At 37.2% G+C, this 12,640-nt stretch overlaps 1 protein-coding gene across 6 annotated transcripts in view; it reads right to left on the bottom strand.

Annotated features, from left to right (window-relative positions):
- TTLL15 (tubulin tyrosine ligase-like 15) overlaps positions 1 to 12,640 on the bottom strand; it is a 177,574-nt gene that overhangs the window by 95,971 nt on the left and 68,963 nt on the right. For all 6 annotated transcript variants that reach the window (XM_069833690.1, XM_069833689.1, XM_069833686.1 and 3 more), the window contains one exon: positions 2,475 to 2,650. In XM_069833690.1, the coding sequence (XP_069689791.1) occupies positions 2,475 to 2,650 (176 nt within the window). The remainder of the gene's footprint in view (positions 1 to 2,474; positions 2,651 to 12,640) is intronic.

Below are 12,640 nucleotides of genomic sequence, written 5' to 3'. Positions count from 1 at the left end.
TAGTTCAGAATACATAGTACATAAGTAGTGATGAAGCATCTGACATCAATCATACAGAAAATACTCCCTGCCTGCGAACATTCTGATCGTAAGTGATGGAACTCAGTGGAATAAAACACTACCACCTTCTAAGCGGGTGCTACTCATAATATTACAAAATTTCTCCAGGTGTCGTAACAGGAATTTCGTCAATACCGAAGCATGGATGGAGTTACTTCATTACAACTAATATAGTAGTCTATTGTATACTGTACAAATCTGGAAGGACGACGTTTAGCAGTGATAAGAAAAAAACTTGGCGCAATCTTACAACCTTGAACTTATAAGACTTGAACATGAATGTCCTTCAAGCATTTGCCCGGTGTGGAGTCAAATGGCCCCAGGAGGTGGATATGGATTTCATCCAAGAATAATGGCAAAAAGAGGATGCTTTTTGTGCCTACGTGACTTAGAAAGAAAAACTGCTCAGTGTTGTTCAAAATGTTCTAAGAATGTGTGCAATGAGCAAAGTGTTTTTGTTTGGGAAGACTGTTTTCAGTAAAAGGGCATTGGACTTTACTTTATATAATAATAATCCGAGGCACGACAGTCCATGAAGGACCATGACCGACCAGCAGGCTGCTGAACTCACGTCCATATACCGAAGAAGAGGTGAACGATCATCCAACCAGAATGGCGGTATCGTGGGGTTAGCACGATGATTCCCCCAGCTGTTACAGCTGGCTTTCATAACTGGATTTTGCTATCTATCATAGCTCCCCAAGTGCATCACAATTCTGGGTGGGCATCGGTCTCATACACTGGCCGAAATTTCAATAGAAAATTTCTTCCCTCATGAGGAATTGAACCAGCGCGTATTTCGTAACGCGAGTCCTAAGCAGGATGCCTTAGACCACGACGACACAGCGCAGGACCACTTTATATAATGGAACTATAATTTCAGAACTTGTGCATATAGAGAAATTTTTATCATATTTAGCTATTAAAAACATATACATAGTGCATAATTATTCTATTAGAGCACTATATTGAGTAACTAACTGAATAAAAATACCACAACATTGAAATTGAACTTAAAAGATAAGAATATCCATTGAATTTACAATGGGGGCCTTTGAGGCCCCCATTATGCATTGATGTAAGTCCAAGAGGCCATGCATCCTAGGGTTAAATCTATGAAAAACTGATGTACTGTACCCTTATACTCCCATTTTTTCCTCCAATATCTGTCGAATACAAAAAATCTGATCAATAGTCGATCTATTACGCCTAAAACCACACTGATGATCTCCAATAATTTCATCTACATATGGAATTAATCTTCTCAGAAGAATATTGGACAAAATTATGTACGTCAACAAAAGTGAATGTAGCAAGACAAATTTTCTTCATGTGGAAACTGGTATAAGGCCTAAATCCGTCAAGCAGAAGAAAAATTATAAAAACAATTTAGAAAGCATTATTATACAATAACACATTTTTGGTATCGAATTTTAGGAACAATAAAGGAAGTTCGAAGTACACTTACAGCAGTTTAAGAAGGCATATATGGTCTAAGCAAATAAGAGTGCTGACAGCAGTATGGCATTAACATATGGCGCATAAGAGAAAGACAGAAACAGTGATATGTGTGAGAAGAAGACAGAAAACGTTCACTATAAAAGGCAGTGCAAGCGACCTGTTTCACCACTGTGTGTTATGGTTAAATACTCTTACTTAAGCAATTCCTACCCCAATTTTTATTATTTCCTTGCTTTAAAAATCAGTAGATCTTGCAGTCACCAACAGACGAAATAAAGTGACATATATGTAGAAATTTAATTTAAGTACTTTGTTAACGGAAAAGAAACAGTGCCTTAATTCCCCTCTCCCCTCCCCCAAGTTGATTATTGTATTGCAGGCAATTACGCAGACAATTACTCCTGAAATGTTACAAAGTGTGTCATAGAACATGTGCAAGTGTGAGGACTTATATTTGCAAGAGGGAGAGGAACTTTCCAGCACATGATGTTGTGAATATGATTCACCATATGTATCAGTGTAGTTTATAAATACTCAAATGATATTCAGTTCATGTAATAAATTTACAAACTTGGAGTATTGAAACTTCATAGACACCCTGTATAATATCGAGAAAAAACTGAAGAATACAATATCACAAAATTAAAATATTTCGTAGAGCAAGAAACAAGCCATAAACTCGATCAATACTCACAGAGAATTTGTCTTCACTGAAATCTTACCTAACCTAAAATTCTCGAAAAATAGCAAGAGAATTATACATGAAATACTGTGAAATCCTTTCAATATCTGAAAATAGAAATACCTAGCAAGTGGCAAGCAAGCATTGTAGTGGTATGTAATGAGATTCAAGCAAGTGACATAAATAACAGTAACAGTTCCAATATAATATTAAAGTGGAAAGGAAAAAATTATATCAGCCAAGTCATCAAAATATACAGAAAACATCTTACCTCCATGATGTAAACATTCAGGTCCTCATCAACAACAAAATCAAAGCGCACCAATTCAAAGAAATTTCTTTTTGATCTGTAATTTGATGCAGATTTAATCATCAAAGGCTCAGTTTTCAAATAGGTGTGTCTCAGTGCATCATCAATTTGGTCCCATATCTTGTTTGGATCCTTTCCTACACATTGAAAATTCGTTAGCATGTAAGAATTATGACATATAACGAATGTACAGATACAGAAATAAAATTTGGAGTTCTCTTATTGTATAAGTTTCGCTTAAAACACACTGTGCATGCCCAGTTCTCCAAGGCTTCGTTTTGTCAGCAATTGAAATATATAATTTTTCTTCGATTCTTGTAGCAATCCGAAAGGATGTGATGAAAAGTGAGCTAATATTAAGAGTAGATGGGTATTGTAGTAAAACAGAATAACAATAAATTAAATTTGAACTACATTATGAATTTAAGAAAAAAAAAAAGTAGACATCATGATCCGAACACAGAGCCTTGTTCTTAGCAATCAAGCACGATGCCACAGAGCTATCAGAAAGCTTGGAGAGGAATGTCATAATCACGATTATCTCACTGTGTTCGTTTACTTAACAACTTTTAGTCGTTAGTTTTGAGTAATTTCGCGATTTTGTTATTAGTAGGGAAAATATATCTTCCTATAATACTGGCAAAATAATACTGGAGTGAACTGTTCATAAACTGTGCCACTATTATTATTAGGTGTGTGTTTTATTTAATAGTAGCTATGTCGATGTGCATGATGAAGCCACGCATCATTAAAATGGCGGACTGCAGAGGACTGAGACTTCATTCAGCTGATTGCTGTACTCGAAAATGGTTTTTCAGCCCCAGAGGTGGATCATAGATTGGGAATTCCTCGTTCTATGTCTCAGGGGTGGGCTCGCCATTTTCGAAATCATGGGGAGGTTCTAGATATCCACGTATTTCTACAAGAGAACAAGACGAAGCCTTGTGCAGAGCAGTTTCTGCAGATCCCTTCTGCTCTGCTCATCAACTGCAGGCTGTTCTCGAAGGTTTGTAACCATCTGAGAATAGATTATATAAGGGTTGTAAGTAAAGTAGTGGCAACAAAGACAGTACCAACATCACATTGAATTTACATGGAAAATACATTTACGTCCCTTCAATATAATCACCAGCATGTTCCTGTATCTTTTGCCAAATCTGTGGTAACTGTTGAATGCCATTAGCAAGGTTGTTTCTGTTGATCTCTCTGATGGACTGCCCTGCTGCACGAAGCACTGATGCAATATCTGGAAACCTCTTGCCTCTAAGTGGTTCTTTCAACCGTGAAAACAAGTCATCACAAGGACTCATGTCAGGGGAATACAGACGATGTACCAATACTTCCCAATCCCATTTCTGTACCAATTCAGCCACTGCTCCTGCGACATGATAATGAGGATTATCATGCAAGATGAAAGGTGGATTGTCTCTCAGGAAATGTGGATATTTCACTGCATAGCTGGATGTAGGTTATGTTCGAGAAAATGTTGGTAGTACGCTGAATTGAGATTTTGGTCTTTAGGTATGGCATGGCTAATGATAACACCTTCAGTGTCATATGCCACTATCAACATGACTTTCACCCTAGAAGGTTCATATCGCACTTCTTTTTGGAGTGGTGATCCTTTGTGATGTCATTCATTAAGGTAATGCTTCAGTTCAGGCTCGTATGCCTTTGCCCACGTCTCGTCAATGACAACAATACGTTGCAGGAATACGTCCCCTTCATTGTGGTATCTCTGTAGGTGGAGTTGAGCTATTATGTATCAGTGCCACTTTTGTGCTTCTGTCAGGTTATGAGTAACCCAGCATCCTGCAAATTTTCTCATGTGGAGGTTTTGTTCAGGATGACCACACAGTTCGATGACTGCGTCCAACCTGCGTCGACCTGATGGTCAACAGGAAGGAGACCTGGCACTAACTCATTTGTTCGTCACAAATGGACGGGGGAGACCCATTTTGCAACCATCCGATAACGTAGTGCATCATTGCCACAAGCTTCAAGTAACCCTTGATGACACTGACGTGCATTTCTACCATGGGCTACCTCCATTTTTATCCACGATCACTGCTCGAGTTTAGTACACATGCTTTAGAGCAGTTAAAAATAGTGCTCTACATTTAACCACGCACAATAACATCTGTTATCATAGCAACCAGTTTTATCATTCAATACATAGACAATATCTCCAACTACAATCACCAGTTGTCTCATATTACATGCAAATGTGCATAAAGAAAATGACATTTGAACAAGTTGCAGACTGTCTTGCTTTTGTAACTAGCCTAGATTACGGTTTCCATTGGGGGAGAGTTGTTTTCTTTGATGAGACCAGCATTTCGACTGATTATGATGGACACCTGTCAGAGTTTATCGAGAGCCAGGTTCGAGGTATGACCCGCAACATGTGAACAGATGTAGCATATCAGGACACATTAGTGTATCATGCTGGGTCTGGATGTCTCAGGATAGGACAGGTGTCATAGAGAGAGTCTATGGCTGATTGAATTTGGCGTAGTACTGATACATTTTGAAGACCGTATTCCTCCCATCCCCTTGAGAATGTTATCCTGAAGGAACATTATTGTTTCAGCAGAGTAACTTTGCTGTGCATACAGTGAGAGACGTTCAAGCCTGATTTGCTGGAAGGCCCAATATCAAAGTAATCACTGGCCTCCTGTGTCGCCAGATTTGAAAGTAATAAAAAATGTGTAGGCGGAATTGAAAGAGAGGAGGCACGAGAAATTAAAAAGCAATCCCTCTCGAAATTAGGATGACCTGTGAAGTCAAGTTTTCGAAATGTGGGAAGACCTCGCCATAGATTGAGAACCCTTGTTCCGCAGTCTCGTCAATTCCATGCCTCGCCAGATCAGAGCAGTGGTAGAAGCAATGATTGGTGGACGAAGTACTGGGTCCTCCAGTGTTTCTTTTCTTTCTTTATTGTGATTAAGTTATTTTTTATTAGGAAGACAAAATGGATCTTCCGAGATATATATATATATGAGCCGTTCAGAGCAAAAGTGGTGTAAGCCAAAATTGGGTAATGAGGTTTAAAGTAAAAATTCTGTAAAATACAGCGCAAAGTAGCAATTAATATTTCCTTCTTGCTATCCCCTGACTACTAATAGTTTAAATAAATTTAATATTAATTGCTACTTTGCGCTGTATTTTACAGAATCATCATTACCTATTCTTGCCTTACACCACTTCTGCTCTGAACGGCTCAGATATATATATATATATATATATATATATATATATATATACACATGAGGCCTGTCTAAAAAGTATCCGACCTTTAGCCAGAAAAAATATTTCAAATACCTGACGGGGTTGGGACCCTAATCCCCTTCAAAGTAGGCCCCTTGTGCTTGCACACACTTAGCCCACCGATCCTTCCACTGCCGGAAACACCTCTGGAAGTCTTTTGGAATGGTGTTCAGCTCCGTCGTTGCGTTCCGCATTATCTCTTCTCTACTCTCAAAATGGGGTCCTTTCAGTGATATCTTCAATTTTGGAAACAACCAGAAGTCGCAAGGAGCCAGGTCTTGAGAGTAGGGAGGTTGACGAACGGTTGTAATTCCATGTTTGGCCAAGAAAGTGTGGATCAATTGGGATGAATGTGCGGGGGCGTTGTCGTGATGCAAGTGCCAGTTGTTCGCCGTCCACATGTCTGGTCTTTTGCGCCGAACTGCATTACGGAGTCGCCGGAGAACATCGTGATAGTACTCCTTTGTCACCGTTTGTCCTTCCGGTGCGTATTCGGACATCAAAGAAAACAGTCAGCATCACCTTGATTTGCTTCGCACCTGCCGCGCTTTCTTCGGTCTTGGAGACTCGGGATGCTTCCATTGCGACGACTGTCTTTTTGTTTCTGGGTCGTACCCGTACACCCATGACTCATCTCCAGTTATCACGGTGTTCAGAAACCCAGGATCAGTGTTGGCGGTGTCCAGAAGGTCCTGTGCAACGTCACGACGGAGGTCTTTTTGTTCTGGGGACAACAACTTGGGCACGAATTTCGCAGCCACTCGGTTCATGTTCAAATCATCACGCAAAATTGCATGTGCAGAATCTTTACTCACTCCAACCTCTTCGGCAATCTCCCGCACGGTCAAACGACGATCTGCCATCACCAAATTTCGCACCCTCTCAACAACAGCTGCACTCCCGAGCAGTTTGGGGCCTGCCACAACGCTGCTCACTCTCCGCTGGTGTGCGGCCATCTTTGAATCGGTTGAACCACTCCTTAATTTGTGTTACACCCATCGCATCTTCCCCAAACACCTGCTGAATCTTACGAATTGTTTGACTTTGAGAATCACCAAGCTTTTGACAAAATTTGATGCAGTATCTTTGCTCAATTCGTACAGCCATCTTGCGAGAAAACTAAATCCGACAAACACTTAGAACAGCACCTTACTTGGCGACCACCAGCCAGTGACTGGCACAAGCAAATGCAGTGAAAAAATTCAAGCATGCACATTACGGTTCCTCCTTCCACCGTGCACAGTGGCGCCGCCTTAGAATCACTACTTTGCGCGGGAAAATTTAAGGTCGGATACATTTTAGACAGGCCTTGTATATATATATATATATATATATTTTACTGTTCTTTTTGTGAGGTCAAACCAAATATAATCCCATGGGACATGGGAAATAATTTATTGCACATATAATGAAAAAAAACTAACTGAAACATCCGCCGCAGTTGTCAGAAACAATTTTATGCTAAGACAAAAAAATTCATCCACAGGAACCGAACCCATGATCTTCTGCACGTCGCTCAGACGAATCTAACGACTGAGCTATTATGACGAGGCAGAAACTCTGTCATCTGATTGGCATGTCGATCTCGTATGACAGTCCGGTTCCAGTATTATACGGACAGGGAATGTAGTAATGTGCACCTCGTACTGTAAGGCTACATCCAGACGAGCTCTAAATGTCGCAGGTTTTCTGCAACAAATGTAGCTGCCGTAACTGTGCAAAATGGGTGGCCAGACGACGCTACAAATACTCCTCAGTTTCTGCATTAAATGTAGCTATGTGTGGCTACAAGACATGTTACACTAGCGACATTTGTAGTCTAGTTCTTTTGCGACTTGCAGCACTCAGCAATTACGGTTACAAGTTGATTCTGTTGTTCTGACTACATATAAGTACATACTGATGCCATCCATTAGGGAAACGGGTTTTCCTTCAAATTTGAGAATGACTTTCTCCCACTGTACATTTCATCCAATAGAAAACAGAGTTTACATTCTCTTTAACTTTATAGATAACGTTTCTCAGATTATTAAATTTCGGGGGAGGGGTGGAACTGAAAAGTGAGTCTTAGGGTATGTTACAGTTTCAGTGTCTCATAGAGTTTTTGACAAGCAAAAGACATTCTAACGCTATAAGATAAGCAGGGTGGTACAAATTGCGATACCTTACAGCTAATTCGAGAGACAAATTTCATTGCACTCATAAATGTCACTTGTTTTATTTTAGAATACATTAGGCCTAAATAAAATGCCAAGGTGTTGTATATCTGGCTGCAAATTCAATTACCAGCAGGGAACTTAGTACCGATATTTACTTTTCCTTCTGGTGAAGTAACAAAAACAGGAATAAGGTTAAAACAAATAGCATTTAAAATTAGCTTATACATGTATCCATTCTCATTTGTAAATTGATATTACAATAAGTTATTGTAATTTTCTACTGTAAAATGAATAACTTTGATTTATTTCACTGTTTTTAAAGTCTTAATCTGTGTGTTCTTTACTTGATTTTCGATTTCTATCTCATTGCTAAAAAATTACAGCATGGCCATTCATTTTACATGGCTGTTTGTACTTTCATTACATAATATTTATTCTTTATTCATTGTCAGTTAGAGGACAAAAGTCTTTTGACTTGTTTATTCTTTGACTCTCTGAGTCTCCTTTGGGATCTACTAAAGCGGAAATATATATATTAATATAAACTTAAAGTTTAAAAATATTGATTTCATAGTAAGGAATTCCCAGTAACTAACAGTAAAGTTAATTCGTTTAAGGAGGAAAATTAATTGGTCATGAATAGGCCTAACATGTCAGATGCTTGTTGCCCCTAAGTTTTATTTTATTATTATTATTATAATTATTACTTGTTTCTAGAATTCATTTTCCCTAATAAAGGATTATTAATATGTGTAGGCAGTCTACTGAGAGGGGATGATTTGTAGAATAACTTTACAGCATATTTAAAGAACTTGAAATTTTTCTGTTGAATAAAGAGACACATGAGTATTACTTTATTAATAACTTTATCGCTGATCATTGGTTGCTATTATTATTATTATTATTATTATTATTATTATTATTATTATTATTGTAAAATTACGAAATGTGTATATAAAAAAAGTTTATACAGGTTTTTATATGTGTGACTTAAATACTACAAAATGCCAGATTGTGCCATGTTCGGATGCAAGAATTATGCGAAGAAAACCAAATACAGGAAAGTCAAATACTTCCAGTTTACAAGAAATGATGACCTGGTTACAATATGTAAACAAAATGGCAACCATACTGACACACCAAACTCACACCGTGGCTACATTTGGCTACATTTGTAGCAATGTGTAGCCACCCAGCAGCAGTATTTGTAGCTGAAGAAATGGGCCCAGCACATTCAAGTTGCGACACGACCTTGGAATGCACCTAACAAGTTACATTTACTGCTCTATGTGGCCGCTTGCATTTAACCTATGCAGTCTATAATTTGTTACATCTGTCGCAGAAAACCTGCAACAAATGTAGCTTGTCTGACCATACCCTAAGCATCATCAAGAGTACCTCGAAATTTTATTTCCATCTCTGTACATATCTGATGTCTTTCAGATCGTAACAAAATAACAAAGATATATCAAAAAGCTTCTTTAAGTTACTGTTAAATGTGTATTTTAAAATATTTATCATATCAACTACAGTACATGACTGATGAAAGCAAAATGTGTACCAATGAAACAATGGTCTACAAATTTCTCACAATAATTATCAGTATTAGCACCATAACCATTACATAAATAATGTTTTTGAGTCATAATAGCAGTACACTGGTTTTTGGGCTTGCTATTAGCCCTGAGGTTTAGGGTTCGTATCTGGCTATGAATTTTTATGGAAGGAAGGGAAAGTAAAGTTTGTTTCTCATCCACATCAAAGGATTCTATTCAATGTCCTTATTTATAATCCTACCATTAGAGTAATGAATTTTGGTGTATAGATGACCGAAGTTATAAAGAGAATTCAACTTCGCCAATACACACTAAAAGTGACTGACAATACAGTAGTGTTCAAATTAAATATTTTAAGGAAGGAACAATGATGATAAAAAAAATGATTAATATATGTACGCAAGGACCTACATTTTAGAGACAGACAAAACTGATGACACACTATTTACAACACTTAAGAAACAATGATACCGGTAATATAAAAGTAAGTTTGACATAGATATGTAAGGACTAATACTGCCATAGGGCAGATTCCTTGTTATTATTAACTGATTTACATTTATTTCGCAATAAGCAAATTCACTTACAATTATATATACAGTGAAATGACAGAAAGAAAGTAAAAGAAACATGATGCTTATAATCCATCCAAACAAAATCTCAAAAAAATAAAAAAGAGAAAGGGAGAGAGGGGGGAGAGAGGGGGAAATGGAGAGAGCGGGAGAGAGAAGGAAGAGGGAGAGATGGATCGAGAGGGAGAGAGATGGAGTGAGGGAGAGGGGAAGGGAGAGAGGGAGAGAGAGGGAGATAGAGGGAGAAAGAGGGGGAGAGGGGAGAGAGCGGGAGAGGGTTGAACATTGCATTACAAATGCACAAGCCTCAAGCCTTTAGTTTTAAATAATTTTAAACAATTTTAATTCAACACTGGCACACTGTTTGCCATTTAAATATATTTCTCCTAATCGCAGCCATATTCATTTGATTGTTTTTATCTGAATGTTTTTAGTTCAATACTACATTTGACGCCATGATTTATAACCATATTTAAAATGAGCAAGCAAGGTTAAATATTTTACAAATGTTTTATATACCGGTATGTGTGTTTTTAACATTGTATCTTTTCATCTACGTTTCAATTGTATTGTCAGCAAATCACATCACCCAAAGATGACTTACATGAAAAGTCGAAAATATTCGTGATGTATAATTTAATATATTATAATTTGATGTAGCAGAATGATGTAGCCGGTGGTCATTCTTCCAATTGGCGTACCGTCAAGGCCGGAATCCCTCAGGGCTCAGTTCTTGGGCCATTACTTTTTACGCTTTATATAAACGACGTAACAAAGATCTTAAAATATTCAAAACACCACCTATACGCTGACGACTTACAACTTTACATTCATTCCCGAACTTGTACAATCAATGACTCTGTGACCAGAATTAATGAAGATCTAGCATCTGTAGCTCAATGGGCGCAAAAATTTGGACTCAGACTAAACCCAGACAAATCACAAGCTATAATAATGGGCCACCAACGAGCATTAAACAAAATAGATCTAGCCACTGTATCAAATAAAAAATAAATAATACTACAATTACATATAGTAAGACAGTAAAAAATTTAGGGGTATATTTAGATTCAAATTTAAATTTTCAAAGTCAAGTGACCTACATATGTAAGAAAACTTTTTCCATAATTCATTCCCTCAAACACTTAACCAATGTTTTACCTCTCAGCCTTAAAAAGAACCTGATCCAAACTTTAGTGATGCCCCACTTCGATTATTGCGATTCTTTATTCACGAATCTAAATACTGATCTTGCCCATAGACTACAGCGTGTTCACAATATCTGCGTTCGTTTCGTTTGTAACATTAGAAAATTCGATCATGTAACACCGTCACTAGAATTGTTGTCTTGGAGTCCACTTAAAGAAAGAAGATTCTTCAACTCTCTCTTATTACTATTTAAAATCATCCACACCTCCACACCCTCTTACCTAGCATCTCATTTTGTTTACCTTTCACTACCTCGAACCCGGAACATGTACCTTCTCTCTATTCCTCTGCACAGAACATCCTTCTACTCATCATCTTTCAGCATATCTATTCCACGTCTCTGGAATTCTCTCCCTGACCACGTCAGAGACTGTCGGACAATATCAAAATTCAAATTTAAATTAAAAAATCACATTCTAGTTCGTTGAATTGTTTGTTAAACACATGTCAGGTTGCGCAACTTCACCTTAACCCATGACATATAGTAAATATTTTAACTATGCTGTTGTAAAATTGAAAATTAATATGTAATGTATTTATTATTATTATTATTATTATTATTATTATTATTATTATTATTATTATTATTATTGTCAGTTATCAATAACATCATTGCCATCTCTATTTTCTTTCTTTTCGTTGTATTAGCTCGATGAGAGCTCTATAATGTACTTTTGACTCTGTTGACCCTCTATAGGGCTTTAACTTAAGTTGTATCATTTTCATCAGTGTTTGTATTTCTTTTTTGTATTTATATGTGCTATCTGGTAGGATGGAAGAGAAGGCCTTATGGCCTTAATCCTGTCAGATTAAATAAATTATTATTATTAATTTATTCCTGTTTCTATACCTTGATAAGTGATAGACTGAAAATTAAACAAACTATTTGATATTATAATTTACGAACTTATCTGAATTTTTAATATGACATTTAAACTTATAACACATAATCTATAAACAGACAGGAAAAAAAAAAAAAAAGCAAAGAAAAAACAGAGCAGAGTCATGCATAAGAAATTCGTTCACGTGAAAACCTAAGCCAGAGGTTCTCAGCCTTTTGAAGATTGTGAGCACCATCCACATATAGTACTAAATGAGTAAGCACCATGGAATATAATATGTTTAATAGGCTTATATCAATACATAAATAAAATAAATAAACATAAACACATTTTTAAAACGCTGACCAGGGTAATGAGATCCTTGAACTTAAATGTTACTCAGAATTTCATTGATGTCCAAGGAGAAGTCGCTTGTAGCTACATGGAAACAGTCCTGCAGATGTGAATTAGTCAAACATGATCGTGCTGTTATTGAGATATTTCGTAAGTGAAAAAGTTCTCCCTGCCCCTCCAGCATAG

The sequence above is a fragment of the Periplaneta americana genome, chromosome 8 (assembly GCF_040183065.1).
Source record: "Periplaneta americana isolate PAMFEO1 chromosome 8, P.americana_PAMFEO1_priV1, whole genome shotgun sequence".
NCBI lineage: Eukaryota > Metazoa > Arthropoda > Insecta > Blattodea > Blattidae > Periplaneta > Periplaneta americana.
The sequence above is the reverse complement of the archived record's forward strand: the minus strand, read 5'-3'. Positions and strand labels throughout refer to the sequence as shown.